At 41.9% G+C, this 27983-nt stretch overlaps 1 protein-coding gene across 4 annotated transcripts; it reads right to left on the bottom strand.

Annotated features, from left to right (window-relative positions):
* Positions 1-1992: 1992 nt before the first annotated feature.
* On the bottom strand, positions 1993-27350 carry EPHX1 (epoxide hydrolase 1). Of its 4 annotated transcripts, none has more exons than XM_051783417.1 (9): positions 27192-27350; positions 14287-14471; positions 12283-12463; positions 9901-10128; positions 8754-8883; positions 7863-8077; positions 5622-5730; positions 4537-4662; positions 1993-3065 (listed from the first exon to the last, which is right to left on the bottom strand). In XM_051783417.1, the coding sequence occupies exons 2-9, from the start codon at positions 14464-14466 to the stop codon at positions 2840-2842; spliced, it is 1395 nt and encodes a 464-aa protein (XP_051639377.1). In that variant the 5' UTR covers positions 14467-14471; positions 27192-27350; the 3' UTR covers positions 1993-2839. The 4 variants fall into 4 exon arrangements, with proteins under 4 accessions (XP_051639377.1, XP_051639380.1, XP_051639379.1 ...); XM_051783420.1 differs by lacking the exon at positions 27192-27350 and adding an exon at positions 26752-26774; XM_051783419.1 differs by lacking the exon at positions 27192-27350 and adding an exon at positions 14997-15086.
* Between the last annotated feature and the right edge of the window lie 633 nt (positions 27351-27983).

The raw sequence follows: 27983 nt of genomic DNA, 5'->3' as shown, positions 1-27983 counted from the left end.
AACAAAATGTTTTGAGTGTCAAAGCGTCTCTGGGTTCTCTTGGAGGCTGTAGCAACTCTTTCAGAGCCTTATTCCCAAGAAACTGCTCAGAGCCAGCCCAACAGCAGTGCATTTGGCCTTGTTAGAGAAAACTCCCTGTCTGAATGGCAGGTACTCAGCTGGCTCACATAAGTAAGAACAATTGTAACAGAGCAGGGAGTCCTTTTGTACTGCTTATTGCTATTGCAATAACCTGATATGCAGTTACTTGCTAACAGAAATGTTAAAACTATTTCTGATTATCTGTACCAAATAACTGCCTGTTAGCCAATACCAGAGCGTATCAGAAGTGAATCTGGATTCACTCAAGGTGGTTGTCAAATCCAAATCTCAGGCTCTTGGGAGAGTTGCTCGCTACAGGACAAGATGCAGATGCTCTCACTAGCCCACAGACACTTCATTAGTATTAAACCTTGCACTACAGGTGGTGGGATTGGCTGTTGTGCTAAAACCAGAGGATTATTTTGAAAAAGGGAGAGGAATTGATGGCAGGTTTTACAGCTGCCACACAGCTGAATTTTACACTTTTTCACACTGTCATAGTATTTCACTGTATCTTTGTATGTAAGTTAGGTAAGCAAGTGAAGAGCTACAGCTGCTGATAGCTGTGGGCTTAAGGTTTCAGAAGTACGATGTAAAAATTCAGAATAAACTGCTGTATATCAGGTGTTTAATTATAATTTTTAAGCTTCTAAAGTCTACACCTTTTAGGTCCAGATTTTTTCTCTCTCAGACAGTAGCTAATCAACCCCATTTTTGTGCTGGATTTAAGTGCCCTGGTGCCTATCTCCTGTACCCAGTTATACCGACAGTGTGGACAGCTCATGTTTGTAGTTGACTGAAGTGCCCTTACCTGGTGTGCAGAGCAGGGCAAGGACATGCTCATGTACTGCCTCTGTTCATTATCATGAACAGAGTGCTGAGCACTGAGAGGCATATTTAAAAATAGAAAGGTTCTACAGGCAGTTGTTTTTTTGTCCAGCTCTCATTGATGACTGACTGAGCCTGGATGAGCTGCTGTAATGTAAGATCACAAAAGAGAATCTTGATGTGCCTCCTCTCATTGAGGCTGGGCCCCTTCAAGCAGATCTGCTCCAGAAGGGAGAGAGAAAATGCTTCAAGCCTTCGACTCACATCTGAAAATCAGTTTGGCAGGTATCACATAGCAAACTTCCTTCCCCCTTCCTTTATCTGCACTGTGACTGAGCAGCCCCTGGGGAAGTGTTCAGTTATATCAGTATATGGCAGAGCTCCCTCGCACCACAGCAGATGTCTGCATGTGCATTAAAGATGAGAGGGGATGGTCTCCAGCTCTGAAATATAAGGCCGCACAGGGGACAGAGGAAAGGCAAAACCAAATGGTCAAAGATCAGGACTTGTGCAGGAGGGTGCACAGTGGTGCCTGTAAACAGATGGTGTAGTCAGAGGTGAGCTGATTCCTCCTGAATAAGCAACCTTCTCTCAATATACAGCACCTGAAACAAGTCTGGGGATGGCTCTTCTCTGAGAAGAGTCTACTTCAAAGTGAACGATTCTGTGGTTTTTTCCTGACTGTTCAAAACAGACTGGACTGAATCACGCAATATTTTGCAAGTGAGAACACATATTTTGACTAATGAAAGCATTTACAAGTAAACATAGAAATTGGTAAATTGTATTTCCCTGTGCTTGCAGAAGTAGAGAAATACATCAGAAGTGACTGCAGAACAAAACCAAACTGAAATCAGTCATCTGGATATGGTTTAAGACTCTTTGAAGCTCAGCTGTGCACACTAAGGACAGTTCCTGGCAAAACGATACAGCTCTTCAAGTTCAACTTTGAGTGGTTTACCTTCCATCTGATCTTTGTGGCAGACGCAGTACAGAACTGACTGGTTCTGAACTGATGCTACTCTTAGCTGGTACCAAAAAAAATCTCAGTTATTAAAAATTTAAAAGAAAAACACACAGGAATTATTCAAATTTTTAATGCAAATTTCTTTTAATTTCAAATTAACCAAATTTTTATTCTTCAGTAAGAGCATTTACAATGCCGTGCAAAACCACAGTGTGTCGAGCTTACCCTGGGCTATGATTTAAGTTACGAGTACAAACTCAGTGCAGAGGTAGCTTGGGCTATAATTACTCCTACCCAGCCCCTCCTTTTGGTCCCACCTACAGGCACCTGTGTGTTCCAGCTGCTCTTTGCATGGTGCTATCCCAGGAGCCTGGCACAGAGGAGATGAGCTTCTTCACAGCCAGGAAGCTGCTTAACAGCCCAGGCTGGAAGAGAAAGGCAGCCAGCAGTAGGCAAGGGGCTCATTTAAAGGTACTGTAGATCATTGATGCTGATTACCTGATGCACTCATGCAAGTTAGGTCTTGCTAGGCTGCTCCCCATTCTTTATGTGAGGAACTTCATGCTTACAGCAACTCAAGTTTTACTGCTGCCATGAAAAAAAAAAAAAGCCTTTCATAACAATTAAACTGTTGTTAGTTATGTTGTAAGGTCTATATTTTAATCTCAAAGCAAGAGTCAGGAATACTACAGAACACATTTTAGAAGATAGCCAAGTAATCTTCCTGCTACTTTCTTAGCCTAGCTAAACAAAAACAAACAAAAAAACCCCCCACAAAACCAAAACCAACCAAAATCAGTAGGTCCCTATGGCAGTATCTCATGGAGATATACTCCATTTTTCTTGCTGTCCTCTCTCATGTCTGGTCAGTAATAAGATCTAATGACATGGATTACAGTAGACTTAGTAAGCCCTGTACATGTGCTAAGCTAAAAGTAATTACCCTGCTGTTTGTACGGGAAGTTACTCCCTTTTCTTTTTCCAAAGTTGCTCTTTCTCTACTTTCCCAACAAATTGCAGAATATCCTTAGCAAGAAGTTCAGGTTCCTCCAAAGCTGCGAAATGGCCCCCTCGAGGCATGAAATGGAAGGAAACTATATTGGTGTATTTCTTCTGGGCCCAAGCCTGGGGTGTGTGCATGATTTCATTAGGGAAGGAGGCAATGCCAGTAGGTACTTGTACCATGAGCCTGAGAGAGGAGAGAAAATAGTTTTAATCTTTCAAACACTTAAATCTGCAAGAAGTGAAAAGTCCCAAGAAAATGGTGTTCTTAAACAGCTGGGCACGCTGTTGTTAGACAATTATAATTTGACTTCCAGATCCTAAAATTGAAGACAAGACTGTAATTCCTGAAGAAAAAAAATATTTTTTTTTGGCATACATTTACATTAAGGCAATTTTTCAAGGGCATGAGAGTTAAAAGCATAGAAATGGAGAAGAGAGCTCCAGGAGGTGGTGGGCAGCAAATTTCTTCATGCTGCACTCGTGCTCAAGAGATTTACAGTGAAGATTACAACTCAAACATGTTGAGCCTGGCAGGACAACTTGGAAGGTAGGCAGGGGAAGAATTACTTCAAAGTGCTGCAAAGTGGAAGGGAGGAGAAGAAAATAGAGAGTAAATCTAGACTAGGTCAGAAGAAATGCTTCTGAATGTGAGACTTTACCCTGTAAAGTAGCTCTTGCTTTTAAGTGGCACAAATGCACTCTACAAAACATTCAGTGCATTAGGAAGTGTAAGAAAGCAAATGGATTTGAGGGGAAGAGTCTCTTAGAAAGGGAAACGATGTGTGCTTGTTATAAGAAGAGCCACATTTTCTAGGTTTAAATATCTCATACACATAAGCTGCACTGTCAGAAGTGACAGACTTTAAAATGTAGATACAAAAAACGTTGGGCACATAACCCCTAGAAGCCTGAGATCAGAGTGCCTAATTTTACACAAGACTTTGAGACTCTGTCCTCTAGGCACATAGAAGCTCATATACATCATCTCATGGAGGCAGAACCAGAGCAAGATACTGCTCACAGTGTAGCCACTACAGCTCCAAGAACTGAGTCAGCTTCCTGAGAGCATCATTTCACAGCTAAATGAATCCCATAGCAGTAAGCTGTTGGTGCAAGTACCTCAGGGCAGGTTTAAGCCTTCACTAATACTCAAGCTGACACAAGTATATGCAACCAAGCTGCTGTCTTTAGTGTCTGTGGAGCAGGCACATCAGTCTTACTGACTTCTGACTTACCCCTTTTGTCAGTATGCTGAAGTTGCTTCCAAAGGCAGGACTTCAGACTTTTGCAGAAATAGGCAAAGTGTGCCCAGAAAAGTACTAAAACTACAAACCAAACTAAACAAAACTGACTGCATGACTCAGTCACAGGCTAATTTAGTAGCTGAAATAAAATCTGGAAGTACATGGATACACCATGAATGGGAGGTCCTCAAGCAGCACTTCCAGTCAAGTGTTCTTACTGATGGTTCAGGATTCCTACCTAATTACTGCATTTTCCAAGCTCAACACAGTTCATCAACTACCAGGCCTGTCCTGCAGAGGAACACTGTGATACATTCAGAAACCTGCAGCATCTATAAGGCAACAGTCTGTCTGCAACCATAAAATTAAGATCAGGGCAAAATATTTAAAGAGAAAAAAAAACCCACTTACTTTTCATGTTTCTGTGTGCCTATCCCCTTCTGCAAGTTTTCTTTGTAGAAACGCATTGAGGAGACTATACAGCCTGACACCCAGTAGATCATGATATTGGTGAGCAGATCATCCAGGTTAAACTTCCTGAATAGGTAAGCCCAGAGGATGCTTAGTTAGAACTGAATATCAATTTGCATTACTTTAGTAGGGGCTTGACTTTGATTTGGTTGCAAGAAAAAAAACATTACAGGTAAAAAAACAATTAACTTGGTTAAGAGTGGAGAGGTGAAGTGTACTATTCCCCCTCTGTCTGTCAGTGACCAATTAAGGATGTTAAAGGCTTTCAGACACAAACTGGGAAGTGACATTTTAACTCCTACACAGAAGGCAGACTCCAATGAGCACCTTATGCTCCAGCATAGCTGTCTATCCTGTCCATAGACTGGGAGGGTGGGAGAGGAACAGCACATGGAACAGCTTGTGCCATTTATTAATGGTAATGTGAAATGCTACCGTGAGCCTTCAACAGAGCCATCACACACCAACATGTGCTGTAAACAGTGCATGTTTCATATATAATTATTAGCTGTATGAAGTACAAACATTCCATTCAAATGGGCCTTTTCATAACATGCCACTTTGCTCCATTCCTGCCAGGTAGTTCTCAAATGGGATTTCATCTTGGATTTCTGCTGCACACTAAGAATGGTCCTGTATTAGCAAATGGTAGGTACACGAAGCAAAACCAATGAATCCAAAGCAAATTCATAGAGAGTTAATTATTAGTATTAAAATAAAATCAAGAGTTTTGTTTCCCAGTATCTTAATGGAAGTTAAATTTTTGGATTTTTTATCCTAATGAGATTCTTCCCCCTAAGTCAGTTTTTAATATCCCGAAGTTGCAGGGTGTATTTCTTTTCTAGGAGATCAAAGTGGGAAGGGAATACATCAGCCTCCATGGCCTATTTGCTTCTCTGCATGCTGTAGTACAGCCCTGCACCATCTGTGGTCATCACAGGCTCCCTGTGAGGCAATCAAACCTCTTTAGCTATGACTCAGGGCTGAGTCACCTCATCCAAAATGGCATAAGAGAAAAGGCTTACCTCTCTAGTCCTCCATCCTCTAAATTCTGGAATTCCATATCAGTCCAGGAAGAAAACTTCTCCAGGATATATGCAGCCAGTCCTACAGGAGAGTCATTCAAACCACAGCCTGAAAAGGAGGAGGAAAAATTAAATGAAATTGTGATATCCAGCTACTGAACTCAGACTATTATAGAAGCAGCCTGTTACAATACAGCAGATGTAACTTTACAAAAGGTCTTCCAGCAGCTGTGTTCTTAAATAAATAAATAAAACAGTGCAATGAGTTGGAACCACTTAATCCTGAACTGATGTAACAGTACTGGATTTCTGCTGGCTTTTTACTTTTTCTTGTAAGCTAATAAGATTAAGCTCTATGTGCCAAGTAGGGTTTGCTTCCATTAATCTGGAAGTTGTCATGTATTAAACAGTATTGTAGGGCCAAACCCCACATGCCTACACATGACCAGGAGGATTTGCAGCATTACCTAACAGCAAAAACATTTTAAGGATTATTAGAAAGTCATTAAGGAAGAGCAAGACTTGACTGAAAATCCATCTTCTGAATTAGCAATAACCAACTGCCTTCATGTAGAACAAGCATTAATATAGTTTCTATAGTTTGTTTTGCTTGGACAGGAAAAACACACCTGCACCTGGAACTCTGCTCACACATTCTAGTGCTGTGAAATACAGGGACCATAAACTGTCCCAGCTGCTCAGTAAAACCTGAGAAAAAGCTGTTCCCAAGGAACAGCAATATATTTGAAGTTCCATGCATGCAACCAAACCTTCCTGAAAGATGCCTAACACTGCAGCTGGCGCAATGTCATCAGTAATTGCTATTTAAACATGACAGTGAAATTTCAGTTATCAAACAACCAATATTGATAACTGAAATAGCAAGCGTTTGAAAAAGTTCTATTTAGCACGTGTTCCCGATCTGCTGAACTAAAAAGCAATAGCCTGTGAGTAAAGAAGAGGACATCTGTTTATATATAGGAAAAACTAGCACTGATCCTAACAGCACCTGGAATACAGGTGCTGCCTATTTCCCTCAGTTGAAAATGAAACCACTCTCCATGCAGGTTTCCCAAAGAGGAGCTTCCAGCAACCTTACATCTCCTTCTTCAGAGTGTTTTCCTCCTTACAGGAACCTGCCACTGTACACAACTCCTCTCTCCTTTGTCCTCAGAATTGCAGGAATGCTCCAGCTCCCAAAGCATGAAGTGGCTGCTGGTTCCCAGTCTGCACAGTCTGCTTTGACAGACCACACACCACTGGTAGGGACAAGAATCGGCCAAAAAAGCACAGCAGAGGGAGCATGGCTGTCAGCTTCCCCCTCTTTCCTAAAGTACAAAAGACTAGCAAGTTTTAGAAATCAAAACTCAGTGGGAGCAAAATTATTTTAAATCCATATAATTATCATTTTGCCTACACATTTTAAGAACATACCTGCCTCTGTAGGTAAGCTTATGGAAGACCATTAAGAAATATTTTCCTTAGCTATGTTTTTAATAAAATCCATGAGTGAATTGGTCCTGCACTAAACTAAAATGTAGTCAGTATTCTTGACTCAGTTGTCCAATTCAGTCATAAAAGATGTTTTTAAAATAGAAACACTTAATATCCAGATACTTAAAGTAGTTAAGCAATCTGAGTGACTAGCTCATCTAGGAAGAACATTCATAGCCACACTTTTTTTTTCCTTGAAAGTCTGCAAGTGATTCAGAACAATGAGTGAAAATGAAATGTGATTTCACTTCTCAGGTATTACTTATCTCTATAGTAAATAAGTTACACTGTGTGTTGAGACAGCTAAAAGCTTCTCATGGTTTACATCATTTGAATGTGATCCATTCTCTCAGAAGAAACTCTCTTTTGCTCTCAGCCTAGCTGCATTTGAAATGGAATTACAGTCCCCAGTGGCAGTAGAAGTGGAAAAATATTAAACAATCTATTTTATTTATGAAAACTAGAAATGAGGTCAGTGGCACTCAGAGCATGCTCAGTTTTGATGTGCAGATACGATGCTTCTGCATGCAGAAGTGAGTGTAATGCTATATACACATATGTAACCCTTTCTGACTTGGATAGGGAAAAGGAGCCCACCTTTTAAAACCTCCAACCTTCCCATTTCAAAGAAAAAAATATTTTCTGCATATTTTAAACAGGACATTTTGTTTCTACAGAAGTACAGCTAAAATGAACAGACTAAGTATTCTGAGCTCAAAAGGTTGGGGTTCTGCTTGTTTGTTTTACCAACAGTATCCGGCTTTGTAGCCTGTATGTGAGCATAGCCAGACTCCGACAAGATCCTGTAGAGCCCCTTTTCCAAGAAGGGAAACATCCGCCTAATATCTTCCTCCTGGAAGCCAAAGAGCCCTGGAAAGTAGCGGCCCAGCAGAACGGAGAGCAGGTGAGTGAATCCCATCTTCGAAACCGAGGCTAGATTTAAATGGAGACCTTTCATATGGCTAAAAGTAAAAACAGAAAAAGCCCCACAAATTAACAAAAATCAAAAGGGGTTTAAAGTTGTTACATTTAGAATCAGAGAATCATAGAATATCCCAAGTTGGAAGGGACCCACAAAGATCACTGAAGTCCAACTCCTGGCCTTGCACAGGACGACACCAAAAAAAAAAACAAAACCACACCATGTGCCTGGCAGTGTTGTCCAAATGTTTCTTGAACGCTGGCAGGCTTGGTGCTGTGACCACTGACATTTAAAACGTTACTAACAAAAATGCATGCCCTTAAATTCCAACCTGCTAATTACACCATGACCTCAGCTGTACTTTCCAGTGTGGTTTTCACACAAAAATGACAAGTCAAAGGGACAACAGTCAGTAATCAGCACACACTCCTGGGCATTAAGCCACAAATCCTCTTTTATTTTTTTAACTTACAAACACTTATCCCACTCCAGACATCAGCGAGGCCATTACAAAACTACTGCACAGCAGTTTGAAAGAACAGGTATATAATATAAACTAAGGTATGTAATTTTGGATCACTGCTGAACACTGAACAGCAATGAAAGAAGTTGCGCAGTGCTCATGTGAGGACTTGGAGAGGAACTTTCAAGTGCACAAGAAATAACTACTCACAGAATAAAAGAGCTTTGCAGTGCTCCACCAAAGGGGTACTCACTTGGGAGCTATTTGGGCCAGGTTGGTGCAGATGAGCCAGCCCCAGTCACCACCTTGGGCATAGAACTCATTGAATCCCAGTCTGAGCATCAATTCATAAAAAACAGAAGCAGCACTTACAGAATTAAAGTCTGCATTAAAAGAAAAGAACACTGTTGTATTAATTCCACCTACACTGCTCACCCTGCAGCATTTATTCTCCACATAAAGGCAACATTCAAGTTCCTGGAAAGCTACAAGTCCGTTTCTCCTCGCCTGTCCAACAGACTATATGGAAGCCTTTGCACACCATCTAGGCAAGGTCTAGAGAGCAAGCAGAAAGGACCAAGTCCAGCCTTTGTTGCAGACTAGTGTTCTTCTAATCCCACCACTTGCCCATGCACTCGCCCCACCAAGGGGTTGCCAGACTCCCTTTACACTAAACTGTGGTCATAGTGCAGCTGAGCCCCATCAGAGGCACAGAGCATTGCCCAGGGAGTGTGTTTCTATTTTGTCTACTGTGGGCACACACTCCTCTTAATGACAGCTGGAAACTCTTAAGTTTCCACTAGTAATGCAGTTCTCCACTTCATTAGACATTGACAACATAAATTGTAAACGGGGAAGTAGAGAAAAGCAAAACCAACCTTCCCCACATCGTTCACCTGCACACATAATTAAATACGAAACTCAGTACGACTCTAAATACTACCTTGCTTCAATTTGATGCAGCTTGTGTTTGCATAACTGAAAGCACAAGCTGAATGAGCAGGCTGCAATCTGCCTTGTAGATAATATGAACTGATTTGTTTCAACTGATGCTTCTCACCTACCTGTATAACGCCGTTCCCAAAAGGAACAGTAATAAATTAAATTTACTCTGCCGGCTCACTCACAGACAATTCATGGACTCAATTACAATTCCTGAGTTGTCACTTCATAGCTTTTTATAGTTCTTTTAAACTTATCTATATGTTGCTCCAGAAACAACTCAGTGATGTCACCTAAAGTCACCCTCTTATCTCCCTCTTCCCACATGACACACAGGATCTCTGTTTCTACAGTGAGAAAACAAAAAGTGTGTAAGAGGAGTTACTGTGCTGCTAGCAGGGGCCATCTCACTGTGAGACTGGGTTTGTGCTAGCTCAGTTTCTTCTCATGCATCATACCTTTTTTGTGGGGTGCTTCTGAGAAACCATAACCAGGGATAGATGGGCAAATGACTTCAAAAACGTGTTCATCACTGAGGCCATGGCTTGCAGGATCCGTCAGGAGAGGGATAATTTTGTAAAACTCATAAAATGAGCCAGGCCAACCATGAACCATTAATAATGGCTTTGCAGACTGGCCTTCAGACAAACGAGGAGGCTTTACATGAACAAAGTGGATATCAATGCCTGTAAAAATAAAATAATTAATTAGCATGCTCAAATTTACCACAGCGCTGAAACTATTCACAGAACAGATTAAGAATAAAGTTTTTCTGAAGTCTTTTTTTTAGTGAGGATGCAAACACACTGCACTTCTCTGGATACATTTATCCAAGGACCTTAAAGTACTTTATGATGGGTAATTAAGCATCACAGCAGCCAAATGAGGATGGTGTATTTCTGTTTTAAAATAAATTGCTTCACTGCTATGTCTTAATTTGCCAATCTACTAACGGTAACAGTGACTCACACAGCTTAAAGGCAGAAGAGACAATTACATCATTTCGTCCAAGTGCCCTTAAATTTTACCCAAATGTCCCTATATGGCACGGGATAGGCTCCAGTCAACCCCAGATTTTTCTTCCTGAAGGCATAAATTGCCACTTGAAGGCACCAAGAGATAGGGAATTCATCTCAACTAGCAGCTGTTTGTTTGGGGGTGTTAATCACTTCCCTCGTTTTGTGCATGCCTTACTTTACACTTGAACATGTCTGGCTTCTGTCTCCAGCCACTGATCCTAAATGTTACAGCAAAAGGAATTCTCTGTCTATGGAGGCCTCCTGTAATCAAGGCAGATAAACCAATCATGGCAAATCAAGGACTTGACAAAATGCCTTCCTAAAAGAGAGTTAATTTTTGTAGTTCTTTTCTATCTTTTGTCCAAAGCTTTCAGTATCTCTCAGTGTGTAAACCATAACAGGAGACTGTGTTTTAGTAGCAGTCTCTTCCTGGTTAAGTAAAAAGGTAAAAATTGCAGTCCAGTTTCCTCTGGGATCCTTTCTCTATGTAAGCAGTAGGCTTCACACAGCATTGCACTATGTGCTTCAGGTGAATTGCTCTTCCCAAAGCCCCATTCAGGGCTTTGCTTTCCAAGAAACAGTCATTTGCTTGATGTATTTAAGCACGTTTTACTCACATCAACTCCAGTTCACAAGTGATCTCCCACCTTCTTTCACTGACTGAGATTTCCCCATCCTTGACAATTCTGTGAATCTCTGTATTCTCTGAAAAACTTTCAAGTGATGACAGAAGGTAGGAATCTGATATACAGCAAGTTTGACCTTGTCTTTTCATGTCTCCTCTCTGTAATCTTTCCTAACACTGAAATTGCTCTTCCCATTGCTATACATAGTGCAATGTCCTTAGCTGCTTCTCCCCTTCTTGTCTCAGATATTTTTTTTTCCTTTTTTAAGGGAAAACTTTTTTGGTTATATCTTTTTCAGCAGTAACCATGTTGTATACATTTAAATAAAAGCTTTATGATCTAACCACTATGTAAAAACCATTTATTGTCCCAAATCCATTTTAAATATTATGGCAAACTGCACCACTTGAAATAACATACAAAATTATGGATGCAAAAGTGTACAACATACTCTTAAGCTTGAATTTTGCCATCAAGTGAGACAACTGCCTGCTGTGCTCTAGATCTACAGCTGCACTCCCAAATGACCCAAGCACAACCCTAAATCAAACATCTTAAAATGCCCAGTTTGACCAAGCTCCAGCACCAGCAGACCTTACCTGAACAACCTCTTCCAACACGTGCGTGTGCTCTGAATAAAAAGACAAACCATTCTCTCACACCTGGCAGCACATCAACCCCAAGGGAAAGGCATTCTGCATTCCTAGTCCACGAATGCTTGAAATGGTGCAGCAGAGCACATCTGTCCTGCCAAGCAGGGACAAACCTGAGTGGCCAGCACACCCAGCTGAGGAGGCTGCCAGGCTGAAGGCATCACTGTGACAGCAGCAGCTGGGGAACTACATGGAGCATGAGGAGACATCTGTGGGTATTTTTGCATGACTGCATGCAAGTCAGGGAACATGTGTACGTCTTAAGATCCAGTTCTGTCTCCAAATGCCCGTGCTTGGCTCCTGTTAACACCAGCTGACAACCCACTCATGCATAGGGAATTCCATTTGTCATTCCTTGTCCTAAAGGTTTCAGTTACAATGAAGGAATTTCTTGCTGCTTCAGCAGAGATGCCAATGATCCATGCTAGGGCGGCCAGGGAGGGAAGGCCCATCCAACACAACCAGAGCATTCTCACCACCAAGATCCCTTGCAGATAAGATTAAGTATTACTGTTTACTTTTTAAGGGGAAAAGCTACACACCTTGAATCTTTGTTTTGAAATGGGGGTACTTGTTGAGGACTTCAACTTGTTTCTTCCAATTGAACTGGTTTTTCCAGTAGGAGACAACCTTCCTGAGATACACTGAGTTAATCCCATAATGGAAGCAACTGTTCTCCAGTGGCTCAGTGAACCGAGCCTGGTCAAGTCTCCTAAATAAGTCCTACAGGGAAAAAGAAAGAGACATTAAAACACTTGTGTCGGCTGTCTTGGGCTCTCCCGTGCACGGTTTCTAGTAATTCCCAAGAGAAATGAGAACAACGAAAATAACATCTCTAATTAGACACCTGTGCCTTTTGCTGATGCTCCATCAGCTGTTCCAGTTCTTTTCCTCCTCCAGATGGCCTCCTTCCTCTTCCATTTACAGCTGTTCTTAACACTGTCTTTGTTCTGCAGGGCTGGATAACCTGTTTGCCAGGCTGGTAACCACAGAGGGCAATATGCTCTGCTGACACTACTGTGACTTCCCAGTTTAAGTCTTGTTGCCTTTCCAGGGTACTTTGTTCCCTAGGTTACCTGTGAGCCCAACGTCACAATCAAGGCAAGGATCTGGCCCAAACCTTTTGTTTTCCTTCCCAAATCAAGGGGTGGGATGTTTTCATTGGGAAACACTCTGAAGGATTTTGCATGGACACAAAGCTGGTGAAACCAGACTGAAATTAAAGTTTCCCAGTCTGGAATAACTATGAAAGTGACCTTCCCACTGCACTTCAAGGTTACACGGGATGCTGACAAAAATCAGTCCAAAATCACTCCGCAGGGAAGGACAGCCCAGAGCCCCTTCCTACTGTGAACAGAGCAGCTGAGGGTGGAAGGCAGGTCTGGAAATCTAATGCTGCTCAAACCTCCGTGGGGTTCAAACCTGAACAGCATTTTCCAATAGAGCAACAGATATAACTCCCACTCTGACCAAGATGATTTAAATGTAAGAACTGGCTCACCTCACTGAACAGGCAGCCTCAGCCCAGGCAAGATGTCAGAATGTGAACTCACTGTTTTGAAATCCATGTACAGAAAGCATGGATTTCTAAATGGAGTTTTTAACGTGTCTTTACATACATGCTTTTTTTCTATGCTCAACACCTTTTAAAATGTTTTAGTAACATGCACTAGCATAACTGTAACTCCTAGTTTATATTTAAAATCAGAGTTTTCTACCGATGGATTATGTTGCAAGAGCTGTCACAATACAGAATGGCATGTTTCAAAAATATTTGTAAGTTAGAAATTATCTAGCTTAATGTCTGCAGTGTAAGGGGAAAACATAAAGGAGATCAATGTCCATTGATATGACTATGAAGGGCAAGCAAAGTGTTAAAAAACCCAGGACTTTCTGAGAAATTAGGAAGCTATTATAAATGAATAATATGAGCAATCCCATGAGTATTGTTTAAGCCATGACTCCACACAGATCTGTGAAATTGTTCAATCCCTGGCTTAAACACACACAATCAAAATCTTTCTATCCAACAAATTCTGCAACGTATGTTTACTGTAATTACCACAGTAATTTAGTGTTGACCAAAGTAGACTATTAATTACAGAAGAATCAGCATCCAACACAGCTGCAAACATAAAGCAGTCAAGAAAATGAGGTATTCGTAATTGCTTTGGAAAGAAAGAAAGAAAAAAAAAGACATTGTTCTTATTCTCATCTACACAAACTGAGCAAAGTGCACAAACAGAAAAACAGAGTTGAGTAATCTGTAATATGATTTTTATGTTTATTAGGCTCTGCAGAGTAGGTTTATTTACCAGCAATCTTGCTGCAGCCAGCTGAGAACAGAATTGTACAGCAGTGTATAAAATCTGCCTATCCATACCAATTTTCTGAAGTACTAGAAGTCCCTTCCCCCAAGACCTGGACATCATTGCTCATTCTCACAAGTGTAACTATTGGTTCCATTTAAAAATTACTTCCAAGCAAGTTCTGCATTTATTTGGCCATTTCTTATTTCTCTCTCCCCAGCCCAGAGATTTGCTTACACTCAGCTCTTCTTCTGTAGTTTCCACCTTAAATGGCCGAATAGTTGTATCTTCTTCAGTGTCAGGCTTTTGTCCCTTGCCCCACCATCCATCTTTGAAGGGCAATGTCTCTTCTTTCTTCTTGGAAAATAAGAAGTAGATAATGACTGTCCCCAGAACCAGGAATACTTCAAGCAGCATAATGCCTGCAAGAGAAAAATAGAACTGGGGTAAACCTAAGCAGTTAATAAACACACACATACTTTGTAAAGACTATAGAAGGTTATTCCCTTTTTAGACAAGATTCCATCTACATGAAGTTCTGTCACTCACAGTGTATCAACACTCCTGTAAAATTTCAGAAATAGAATGTTTTAGCCTACGCAACTCAAGTGGGGAAGAATTGTTTTAAATAAAAGACATATAACAAAAACAGAACTCAAAGCAAGTCAAGAGATGGTTTCATAATTAAATAGTTCACTGATGAAACATGCCACATTGGCTTCCTCAGTGGTCCACAACTGCAGTTAAGCTTCAAGGGTAAAGGAGGTTTAATGCTTTCTCTTCCTCTGAAGCTCTATACTTCCCACAAACTCAAATGCAGAGCATCTCTTCAGTAAGGCTTATACATCTACTGCTATAAATCTGTAGGGAAAGAAAAACAAGATATAGATATATATATATATATATATATACACAGAATTAAAAGTGAAGAGCGTGAAGGCAGCCACCTTGTACCTCCCAGTCACCCTGGGAGAGTGGGGCAGGGATATATTTGCATAACCCTTGAACACCAGTGCAAAGGGTAACAGGACCTTCCCTTTCTTTCTCCCTCTGAACTGTTTTAAAGAGAAAACCACATGCATGCTCTCCTGGCTCTAGAATACGATCACTTCCCCAAGTGGCAAAATTCTGTCAAAGTGAAGAAGAACTTGATTTCACAGCACATCTGCATAAGCCAGCTGCAGGGCTGTTGTGCTTCAGTCAAACAAAACACCTTAGCAAAAAAAAAATCCCTTTTAAATATATTTGAACTGGTTTATGCTGCAAGTAGAAAAAAATATTCAGTCTTTAATAATTAATGTTTTCAAGCATGCCTTTAAGTATAAGAAACGTTTATAAAGTGGTTTGGGGAACAGTACTGTCATCATTTTAATGCATAATTTTAAAGAATGTTGTGTTTCAAACATTCATTTGCTGGGGAATTGCTAAGACATGAAGTATTTCAAAACTTCTGTAGGGCAAGGATTTTTTATGACCCAGAATGTCTTCATTCTGTCTAGAGCCAGAAGGTTTTGTTGGTTTTACTGCTGCAGAGTAATTTGATGCTCTGAAATGGCTCAAAGAGTCATCAAGAATGTACCAAATTTACTCCTGGATCAAAACAGAAATTTTAACACAAGTTAATGGGAGTTCACAGGATTATAGCAGGAATGAAGCTGACCTGTGTGGTAAGTGCCTTTATGTGACAGGACACATTTTAGTCAACTTCTTGGCTTTAATTTTCTTATGGCTGACAATAAATTAATAAATGGTAAAAATAAGCACCCACTAAAACATCTGTACAGAAGTCAGGAACTGTGCAGATAGGACAGCAAGCTACAGAAAAATCCATTGCTTATATATGCAAGTGCTTCACCCTTGAAAAGTGCCTGAATCCTCAGAGGCTGGAGCTATTGGAAATGATGGGCACTGAGAAAACTTAATGTTTACTTGTTTCACTGGTGCTTCCATAACTTCTGTTGCTTGTTTTTCTTCACTGTGTTCTCTGGAGCACAAGACAACACTCTTTTCCCACCTCTACCATACTCAGGCTGTAACTTACCCTAGAATTAAAAAGTTTATCCAGTTTCAGCTTGCCTCAACACATAAACCAGTGTAGCCTAGGAACATCCTGAGCACAATTAAATTTCACTGCAAAGGACAACTGGAGGGGCCTCTAGAAACGTCAAAGCACTTCACATAGAAATGATACCTACTACAGTATTTAATGACATTTCTACTACTAAGTCTTCATAGAGAAAAACAGCAACTTCCCTGAAATCACAACAGAACTCAGGCCATGTCTAGACTACAAAGGTTCACCAGCATAACTGTGTAAACACCACACAGAAAAATTCAGACTCTTGGCCAACTTCAAGATGTTTACAAAGCCCCACAACAAACAAAAAAGCTGCTGTCAGCGCCAGCCCTGTCATTCAGGCAGAATGGTTGGGGTACCTAGAAAGAACAGAGGATTCTTTCTCCTGGCTTATGCCAACATGGTGACAGAGGCACAGCACCTAATGGAGAACTGCCCAAGAACAGAACCTCAGCCCATTCTCTAGCAAGAAACTCTTATGTCCTAAGTCACCGGAGTCCCCAGAGCTACAAAAAACATTTCTGCTTCCCCCATCTGCTCTCAAGGATACTTGAGAAACCAGAATTTTTGCAGTAGAAGATATGGGAGGAATTGCATGCAAATATGTTTATTTTGCATTCACCCTGGACCTTGTGTGGAAAGAATTCACTGTGCGAACAGACACCCATTTTTGCAATTAATTCCAAACAGACTTGAGGATGAGCTTGTTTACAAACCAGCGATAAGTGCCAAAATCATCTTCAGGTCTCACAACAATTCTGTCTCCTATTGCAGAGAACTGGGACTGGTGACAAATTGATTTGCATGAGATGTCATTTTGACTCGAAGAAGCTGCCTCTGATACTGGTTGGATTATTTTCTGCTAACAGAGAGACCCTCTATATCCAACCTCTCTTCCCTTGAAAGCGCCTGTAAAATTCCTGATTACAACAAGCACAGGGGCCTAGAGCTCCAACTACGCTACATTTTTTCCTGAGTGCACAGGAAGAAAAGGGCAAAGTGCGTCAGCAGTATTTTGACTTGCACCAGTTCACACCACGCTCAAAGGGATTGTTTTGCTGGTGATGAGTTGCTGGAACGCAGCATGTTCCTACCAACCACTCCTGCCTGTGCCGAGAGGAGACCACTTAGAGCAAATGCACTCGGTGATTTCCCAAGTCTGCTATTCAAGCTGGTTCTCTAAAACTCTTGTGTGTTATTTGAACGGCATAAAGCAGCCTCAGTCGTGATGCATCTGCACTAGAATTTCCTCCGCTAATCATTACTGAGATCTGTTGTGAAATGGAAGCTATTAGCTCCTTACACTTGTTCCAGGGTGCAGCAACACAGTAGCAACCACAAATGTGGAAGGACAAACAGGTACAATAACACTTTTCCATATTCACAGTTTTCAGAGATGTCAACAACAAAGTGCTGGTGTTTTTATTTTCTGAAGTCTCTTCATGCAACCACACTGGCATGTTGCCTTTATAGCTGAATACTTCAAAGGGAGTTCATGTTTTGGTTTGGCTTTTTCCTCTTTTTATGCAACAAAGGCAAAACCTTAGAACAAAATATTTCCATTTATTCCATGGTCAAGTACTTAGGCTCTGAGACTTTGCTGTACCCCAGGGTGGATATTGTTTATAGACAACCCTTAAATACCTTAGACAGTACTTTTATCCTAAAGAGTTCAAGGAAGAATGCTTTTGGTTTGCTGCTTTAAAACCATGTTATAAAAGAAAAATGTTGAAATGCGATGGGTTCAGTAAATAGCCTAAAAACTAGCTCCTCTTGAAGAAGGCCAAGTGCATCTCAAGAAACGCGTTTGCAAGAAAACCCCTAAACTTTCTTACAGTAAAGATACTGCTCCCTCTTGAAAACACTCTTGGTTTTCAGCACTTTGTTGCATTTTGATTTGCACTGTCCTCTGTTCGTGCATTAACAGCGGAGCTAAGAGCTCCACAGAACAGAGCAATTATTATTTACATCAAAGCTACGTCCTGCCTCACACCTTGTCTTCATCAGTACCCAGTGGCAGATGCCCCAGAGAACACTGCTATTTATCTTTAGAGATGTCACCTCTGAAATAGTTTAAAGGTAAAATCCCCACCTCATCCTACTAGTAACCATCCATCTTTGCCTTGCAGCATTAGAATACATCTGAAACGTGTTACTGGAGAAATAAGCAACTGTGCAGACTTTCAACCTAACACTGGAAACCCATTTTGCAACCCAGCTACCACGGCCTGAATGATGCACAACACCCACAACTCCAAGTGGTGCTATCAAACCCTATGAGTGGGGTGTGGGTGAAGCAAAAGACATGAGAGACCGTGCTGCGTTCAGACACATGCCAGAGGTAATCACGGCTTAAGGTTAGTAACATTTTCTCTCCAGGGTTGGTTTACCAGCAGACTGCAAGGTAGCTCAGAGCACTTGGCATGCTCTGATGCTGTCAGAGACAAGGTTTATTGATTAATAATTACTCTGCAGGAGAAATAACAGCTCGATTTAGAAGTGATGTTTCTGTTTATTTCTGTTCTGTTACATAAAGTCCCCCGTTAGGTTTTACCGAAAAGGGAACCCTTTGCTGCAGCATCTTTGTTTACCCACTGGTTTGCCTGAAGAGCAGCAGTTGCAGGTTACTCTTCCCAAGAGACCTGAAGGAAAAACAACCCACTGAAGGACTTCAAAAGTCCATGGCACCTGTAACAGGGCCCCTCAGCACTGACAGCTTGAAAGGGACTAACACATGGCACAGGCCCCGAAGCTTCACCCTCAGTCTACCTGCTACCATCTCCAGGCATCACGTTTTTGTCATTATGTAGCACCAGGAACAGACAGAAAATCATCAAGTCAAGACGCTTGTATAAGAAAAGCTTACTATTTCTGTAGTTTATGGAGCATTATGACAAGCTTCAAAATAGCTTAGCAACACAGAAATTGCTTTGCATACAACTGATAACATCTCCCAGGTGAGCATAAAATGATACATTAACACTGTAGGAAAGGAGGAGAGGTAGGCATCAGATGAAATAAAGCATCCTACGCTGGGAAGTGAATCAAAGACGGGAAGTACAAATCCAACAGAGTTGCTGCCTTGTCTCGATAAGAAATTTAGCATTTACATTTTTTATTGCCATAGGGAGGTGGCACACAATGCTGTCTCCAAAACAGCAGGAAGAGATGATATCATTCTATTTTACAGTCTTTTTCTAGACCGTTCACAATCAGAAATTAGCCAGTACAGCAGCAACCTAATTAGAAGGCTACAAGCAAGGAATGAGGTCACCTTCCCAAAGCAGGGGAAACCACAGTCTCTCAGGCCTCTCCCAGGAGCAGGGTATGCTGCTCCCAGGACAGGGTCAGGGGTACACTTCCATCACTGCTGAGGAACACCCCACACCTGTGGCACTGAGGCACTGCTCTCTGCCAGCTCTTCACTGCTTTGTCCCTTGGACAACAGGAACAACCAACAGGGCCAGTTTAGGGTCTGGAGGTTCCCATATGCATCACCCAGAAGTTTTATTTAGGGCAGTTAGTCCCTGAGGCACATCATTCCAGGGGAGTCTGAGCACCTCAGACAACATATTCCTATGATCCTGTGACAATTGTTAACTCTCCAGTACTACACTGAAAGCTGACAGGCACCAAGACCCAGCTAAGCATGAAAGAAAAGTAGTATGGGACTAAGTTCACTGTTATCCACTTTGCCTCACCCAGAGTCAGCATATTTATGTAACCACTGGCCGGTCAAAGCTCATATCACAATCACAATTTAAAATACTGCATGCCACATTTTTAAGAGGAAAAAACTCAGTTTACAAGAACACTTATTTTAGCAACATTACTTGCTCTTTCAAAGCCATGCCCAACACATTCTTCTGTGCTGCTTAAAAACATGTCTTGTTTATCTCAATTTTCCGTATTTCGCTTCTATTATGCTTCAACAAACCCACTTCCTTCCAAGAGTATAAAAAAAGCCTCTGGGTTACAGAAAAGCAAACTGGCAGAATCCAACTTGGGATCTGTGTGATGCCTGTTATTGTGACCTAATGACTGTGCATGATTCAGAGGAAAGGAGATCTACTCTCCATCCGCAATAATTTCTGTTTAAGACAGAAAGGCAACAACAGGATTCTTAAATCACCACTGTTCAGTCATGATAATTCATGTGAATACCCTGAACGTGTGTTCAGGGTGAAACAACTGTTTAAACTACCATAATAATGCACTAAGGTTAGATCATGCAAAGATTTTATCCTATTTATCATATTCAGTGTTTACTCTATTCCATGTCCCTCAAATTCTAACAAGAAGAGGTTTTTAGCATCCATGCAAAGAAGCCACAGAAGCCTGGCATAGAACTGGAGGGTGGACACAGCTGAAAGCCAGGTCTCCAAGACAGAGTGCTCTCTCAAATTACATGTTACAGTTAAAAAAGGGAAGGATATCATGCCAGTAAGAAGTTTTTAAAACGGTTCTTAGCCAGTATCCAGCCAACTAAATTACACAGTCCAGCAAAACAGAGTCCAAAATACATCTTGAGCTTTACTTCAATGTTTCATACCTAATGTCTTAAAAGAAATGATGAATAACACATTGTTCTGTTTTGCTTTCCACTAGAGTTTCTAGCAATACTGAGGTTAACCTCCTCATCCTATGCCAGTATCTGCATTTTACAGTGAGGGTAGGGGAAAAAAAAAAAATCACAGATGAACCAAAAGAGCTAAGATCTTACAGATAAGGAAATGAGATCGAGGTAATTGTTCTTCAGGCCTTAAGGTAAATAAGGGCTCTATTTTTAGCTTCACCAAATCATCCAGTACTGAAGAGTAAAAGGTTACCTTCCTTCCCTGCCATGGTACTATTGCTAATGTTTTGCCCAGTCTGATCTCTAGATAAGATTCAGTTTCATCCCACACTGCTGTGGTACAGCACAGCATGTGTCCTCCTCTTTCCTGCAGGATTTTCCATTACTCTAAGTATCTTAAGATTCTTCCACGAAATTAGAGAGTGAAAGATCTTCTTTTACTGGCAGATCTACAAGCTTTTTGAATTAGAACTGTTAGAAAACTGTGTTACTAAAACCTTTAATTATTAAAACATGCGGAATTGATGTATATGTGGTGCTTTGGCGGGGGAGAAGAGTGCAAGTAGTTTGAAGCACGTAACAAGAAAGTACATGACAATCTTTCAGTTAAAAGAAGGTGTGGAGATGGAAACGATGAATATAAAGACTGTAAGAGGAATTTTCTGGCAACAGGCAAAACAGATGAGGTGCGCACTGCGAATTGAAATGAGGATCATGACTCCAGGTAGAAAGAGCAGCATGAATGAAAACGTGCTCCTTCGAGACTCCCTCTGACATTTATGATGTCAAACTCTACCCTTCTTCTATGATACCAGACTCCCTCCTTCCTCTGTGATGCCAGACTTTCCCTTACCTCTATCACACCAGACTCCCACTTACCTTTATGATGAGATTCCCTCCATGACTCCTTCCACAGTGATGCCAGATTCCCTCCTTCCTGCTGCCAGACACCCTGTTACCTCTGTGATGCCAAATTACCTCCACCCTCATTGAAGTCAAACTCCATCATTCCTGTGTGATGGAAAATGACCTCCATCCTCTAAGATATCAGACTCCCTCCTCCCTCTATGATGCCAGACTCCTTCTCATTACTCTACAATTTCAGATTTCCTACTACTTCTATGATAGCGGACTCCCCTGATCCTCTATGATGCCATACATCCCATTACCTCTATGATGATAGACTCCTTCCTTCCTTCCTTAATGATGCCAGACTCTTCTATTCCTCTTGGATACCAGATCCTCTCCTTCCTTCTTGATGCCACAATCTCTCTTACCTCTATGATGAGACTCTTTCCTTCCTCTATTTTCCCCCCATTTCCTTCTTTTTCTACAATGCCAGACTCTCTTTCCCCTATGACACCAGACTCCCTTGTACATCTATGATGACACACTCTTACCTTACTTCATAATGCCAAGATCCCATTTCCTTCACGATTCCAGAATACCTCTTATCTGTACGATGCCAGACTCCCTTCATTCTCTGTCATGTCACACTCCTTCCTTCCTTCCTTTCCTCCTTCCCCAGTGATGCCAGACTCTCACTCATTCCTCCTGGGTGCCACACTCTCTCCTTCCTTCAGGATGCCACAATCCCTCTTAAATGAGACTCCTTCCTTGCTCTATTTTTCCAGATTTCCTCATTTTTCTATGATGCCAGACTCTTTCATAGAACCATAGAATCAAAACGGTTGGAAAAGACCTCCGAGATCATCAAGTCCAACCCTTGATCCAACACCGCCGTGGTTACTAGACCATGGCACTAAGTAACACATCCAGTCTCATCTTAAAAACCTCCAGGGACGGTGATGCCATATCCTCTGTGATGCCTCACTCCCTCTTACCTCTGTAATGAGATTCCCTCCTTCCTCTAGGATGCCAGAATCTCTCTTTCCTTCATGATTCCAGAAACCCCTTGTCTGTGTGATGGCTGGCTCCCTACATCCTCTCTGATGCCAGACTCCCTCTTATGTGTATTATGATAAACTCCTTCCTTCCCTCCTTCCTCAGTGATGCCAGACTCTCTTCTTCATGATGCCACAATGCCTCTTATCTCTATGATGAGACTCCCTCCCACCTCTACGATTCCACACTTCTCCCTTCCTGTTTGATGCCACTCCCTCCTTCCTCTTTGACACAAGACTCCCTCCTGCCTCTATGATGCCAGACTCTCTCTTACCTGTACTATGACCAACTTCTCCCTTCTTTAGATGATGCCAGACTATCTTCTTCCTTTCTGATCCCAGACTCATTTCCTTCCTTCATGATGCCACAATTCCTCTTACCTCTATAATTCCAGCCTCCCTCCTTCCTCTACAATTCCAGACTCCCTCCTTCCTCTATGATGCCAGACAAGCTATTATCTCTATGATGATAGCCTCCTTCCTTCCTCAATGATACCAGACTCTCTTCTTCCTCTTGCATGCCAGATTCTCTCCTTCCTTCATGATGCCACAATCCCTCTTACCTTTCTAAGTCTCCTTCTTTCCACTATGATTCCAGACTCCCTCTTACCTCTATGCCATGCTCCCTCTTGTCCTCTTTGATGTCAGACTCCCTCTTACCTGTATTATGGTAGATTCCTTCCTTCCTTTCCTCAATCATGCCAGACTCTCTCCTTCCTTCATGATGTCAGACTCCATCCTACCTCTGTGATGAGACTCCCTCCTTCCTCCATTTTTCCAGATTTCCTCCTTTTTCTACGATGCTAGACTCCCTCTTTCCTCTATTATTGCAGATTCCTTCCTTTCTTGCTTCCTTCCTCAATCCTGCCAGACTCACTCCTTTCTTTATGATGCCAGATTCCCTCTTACCTCTGTGATGCCACCATCTCTACTTCCTCTGTGATGATAGACTCTCTTCTTCCTCTTGGATGCCAGTCTCTTCTTCCTTCATGATGCCATAATCATACTTACCTCTATGAGACTCCTTCCTTCCTCTATTATTTCTGATTTCCTCTTTTTCTAGAATGTCAGACTCCCTGGCCACAAAATTGGAATATTCCAACTATTATACAAGAAATGTAGATAGGAATATGTAAGATAATCAATTCATTTTGCCCAGAGGTATAAGTGTAAAAAGAAAAAAAATTATTAATTGTGTCTATGGAAACAGGAAGAGATCAAAATTTGTTATCTCTCTATGAAGACTTCATTCTCAATGAGAAAAGGAACTCTGAATGATGACAGAGGAGGGGAACAGATGGTAGTCATCATTTTCTGTCAAATAACTGCAACACCAAAAGGATGTGCCAGAGTAAACATGTAACAAGAAAAATTCTTGCTACTTTATCTCTCTCTTAATAACAACTAAATATTTAAGTTCTCTTTGGATTTACTGGCTTCATCTAGAACAGTGCACTACCTGTACCCACCAGATTGGAGGAATTAACACTCTTGATGAAGCAATCAAGAGTACTAGGTCCTTCAACAGAGCTTTGGTTTTGATTCATAACGCATCACCATTTAACCTGAGAAAGAGTTGTCCTCTATCAGAGAGCAAAACATACACAGGCTACAGACACAGAAAAAACTGGGAGAGCAATAATTACGTGTCTTCACTACAGAATTCACAAGATTAAAAAGTTTTACTGCTGGGTGCAATAAATATGAGAAGAATTGCTTGAGATAAAGAAAGAACAAAAAAAAAAGTTTGCTGAGCGTTTACTTGTGTTGTGGGTTACACCTAATAATCTCCAACAGAGATGTTCCAAAAAAAAGTTGGAGGGATGTTCAAGAACAGCTCACTTTTCAGAGAAGAAATCTAGAAAACAGCCCCTCTTTTTTAACCCAGCAGGATCCCTTCATAAACATTTATGATCCCTTCATAAACATTCTGGCAAATACACTATTGAAAAAAGCACCTTAAAAAAGCATGGCTGCCACAATTCCCACAGAAATATTCCCAGCCCTGCCAGTCAGAAAGGATTCAATCAATAACAATACGCTTAAATATATATATAAAAGCTGATAATGCTGCTTTAGAAAAACAACCATAAACCCCAGGGTATATTCAAATCACTGTCAGCCATCCTGCTATGTCTAGCATGACTAAGATATTAAAGCAAATGTCATTTTAGAGGTAGATTTTTTTGTGCTTTACTATTTATGTAAATACCCATTTACACACACAATGATGCTTTTAATTAAAAATAATGTGTTCAGAGGAAGAATCCAGGACTTTTCCAGCAGTAGTATTCAGAAGGGAAAAAAGTATTTTCAACATTAATTACAAGCAGACCAAAGCTCTTCAGAGAGAAGCAAGATGCTCTACTTTCCAAGTGACTTTTCTTTAGGGACTCACACAGTAATTAGAGAAGTATTTGCCACATTTGGAACTTGTACTTTAAAGAAGACTGCCCTGGTTCTGGGATTGTGCATTGCATGAAGAAAATACTCTTGCAAGCCAAATGAAGTAGTGCACACTCTGCCACAAAGGTAAGGCTTTACCTATGCTCATATGGCCACAAAATTTGACTACTCCAACTAAAATACATGAAATGTGCATAGGAATATGTGAGATAATCAATTCATTTTGCCTAGAGCTATAAGCTGTACTTCACCTACCACCTCCATCCCTGCTTTATTACTTCTCCACTGACAAATTACTTGACAAATTATTACTGAAGCAACAAGAATTTCTGGGAGTATTACCATTCCAGAATTATTACCCCAAACCTTTTATTTACCTGTTGTAATTACTCAGAACAAATTGGCCATGTATATTCTACTAAGGAGTCTGAGCTTCTTTCACAGTGCTTACCAGATTAAAACATTGACATTTTATGTCTGAAAATACGAGGTAAGTCTGAAGGTTTTGCTGAAACCCAAATAAACAAACAGGTTGAAAGCACGGTATTGCCCTACAGAATGACCAAATATATAAAGTACAGTAGACCAACAGGGGAGGGGGAAAAAGGCCTTTTAAAGCACCCAGTAATCAAAAATCTATTTTGGACAATTCATACAGACAAATTGCATGTGGATTTTGGCTGCACTGGTTATTACCAACTATGCTCTATTTCCAATTATTTACTTCAACACCATGATTACACATATGAAAAAAATAACAAACTCTGGAAGAAATAACAAAGAAGCAGAGTTTAAGCAAATCACACGCACATTATTATATATGAAATCAGACTGGAAAAGATGTAGAACAAAGAGCCACGAACTTGACACTGTGCCAGGACCTTCCCCACAAGGACTTCAGCCCTGACAAAGATCTAATCCTTGTCCTTGGACAACTTCAACTGTGGATTGATTTTCAAAGCTGCTTAATTGCTTTTGGGACCTATCTTCCATTGATTTTCAGTAACCATTAGCAATTTGTGCACTCAAGTCTTAGTTTTAGCTTACTTCAGACAGGAGTAATATCCGCTTCAGGGGAGAGGCATGGCTTCTCCGAGGAGTACTGCCAATCAAAATATTAACCCTGCACTTGTCGCCCTGTAAGTAAACTTGAGACACTGGCCTCTAAAACTGATCCTATCTTCTAGGTTCACCTACAATAACTAGGCAAGTTGTCTTATTTTTGATAAAGCTATGCTATGAAGAGAAGAGAGAGTGCCTTAATGCAACAGAGTCGGAAACTTAAGCAATGTACTTGATTATGGTATGTTATAACTGCTGGGCAGTCAAAATCCCAACTGAATTCTGACAAACTGAGCCAAACTTGAGGGGAGCACGTCATTTGCTTAGTCTTTGCAGATTGCTCAGTTATGCAACAAAATATGCTCATTAAACTTAAAAGGTTTTCTTCTCATCCCTAAGAGCCTTGCTCAGCAAAAGGAACTACGTATACAGTACTCAATCAAACAATTTTCAGGTTTGGCAAATTACCCATAAACTAACTAACTAAATAAAAGTTCAATTTCATACCCCCATTTTGAGATGAGCAACAAAACCAAACCAAAACCACTTATACGCCAATAGTTTAAGCAACTTTAACTAAACTGGGAAACCAGGCCGCATTCCCAAGGAATGTTAAATAAAATCGCTGCTGCCGTAAGCAGTGTCAGCATTAAGGCCAGCTTATCAGGAACCTTTACCTGGACAAGCATCCCTGGCTGCAGCAAGCCCTCGGGAATGTCACATCTACGCTTCCCACAGAAACGCAGATTAGGGCTTTCCTGTTCCCAAATCAACCTAAGCATCCCCACCCGGGGTTATCCAGACTTCAGTAATTCGCACTGTTAATGCGCGAATACCTCCGGCTTCGCTTTCCAAAACACTGGCATTTTCGGCACGCAGGCGCAGCGCCCGCTCTCCCGCGGTTCGGTGCCCGCAGGCTTCGGCACGCGGAATCGCTTGGAAAAGTAATTCCGCTTACTGGATGGGAAGTTTTCGGCTCTTCCGCCTGCCGGGGCACCGTTCGCCTCCCGCTTGGGAACTCCACAACCCCCGCAGCAGGGCGGGGACCTCCCCGCTCCCAGCCCAGGGATAGAACGGGACCCGCCCCGGGGGGACACCGGGACCCGCCCGCTCTCACCTGCCGCGGTCGGGACCGCGCTTCCCACTCCTCCCCTCGCCTCCTTTCGCTGCCGCCGGGGCCGCCCCCGGCACGCCGGGAGAGGGGCACGGCCCTGCCGGGCCCGCCGGGAGATGTAGTCCTGCGGCGGGGGCGGGAGCTCCGGGGCGACCCGGGCGCTGACCGGGACTCTTCCCGGCCACCGCCGCCGCAGCTGTGCCCGGACGAGCCCAGGGATGCGAAGGCTTTGTCCCCTTTGTCCACCGCGCTGGTGGATCCCTGGAGCGCTCAGGCAGATGGGAGCTCAGCCTGGGCTCCGGAGCACAGGGCTCACGGCGGGTTAGAGAGCCCAGCCCAGCAAACACTGACCCACCATTGCAATGCCAGAGTTGGGGCACGGCCGGGCAGCCATCAACTGGTGCCACCTGGGAGCTTCCTAAATGGCCTCCCAGCCAATCTCGCCCGCGCTCGGTGCGCTGGAGTAGAGCCGACTGAGAGAATCACATTTTAGACTCTTGTAGTAGGGCTGAGTGAGAGAATCACGTTTTAGATTGCTGCACACCCTGGCTCCTGTGCTGTGCAGCATGACTACGTGCCCAACAGAAAACACACCGAGAATGCATCTGACAGGGGTGGTTTTTTTTCTGAACCTGTACTGTTCAAGGCCTGTCTTCCAAACTTGGTCAGAGAGATCTCAGCAAGCCTCAGAAGGTCAAGCTGTAGCAACTAAGCCCATCAGTAAAAAACATAACAAGAAAATGTTAAATTCTTGATCGACTCTTCAAGGTTTTTCCATTCAATCTCAGTTTTCAT

This window comes from Manacus candei, unplaced genomic scaffold, assembly GCF_025592945.1.
Source record: "Manacus candei isolate 608988 ecotype Guabito, Panama unplaced genomic scaffold, ASM2559294v1 h1tg000017l, whole genome shotgun sequence".
Taxonomy (NCBI): domain Eukaryota; kingdom Metazoa; phylum Chordata; class Aves; order Passeriformes; family Pipridae; genus Manacus; species Manacus candei.
The sequence above is the reverse complement of the archived record's forward strand: the minus strand, read 5'-3'. Positions and strand labels throughout refer to the sequence as shown.

Coding starts and splice junctions, on each gene's coding strand:
- EPHX1 (XM_051783417.1), bottom strand. CDS start 14,466: ATGCTGCTTGAAGTATTCCTGGTTCTGGGGACAGTCATTATCTACTTC. Junction 8,078..8,753: donor CTGGCCCAAATAGCTCCCAA/GTGAGTACCCCT, acceptor TTTTACTTTTAG/CCATATGAAAGGTCTCCATT. Junction 3,066..4,536: donor GGCACACAGAAACATGAAAA/GTAAGTGGGTTT, acceptor CTCCTCTCTCAG/GCTCATGGTACAAGTACCTA.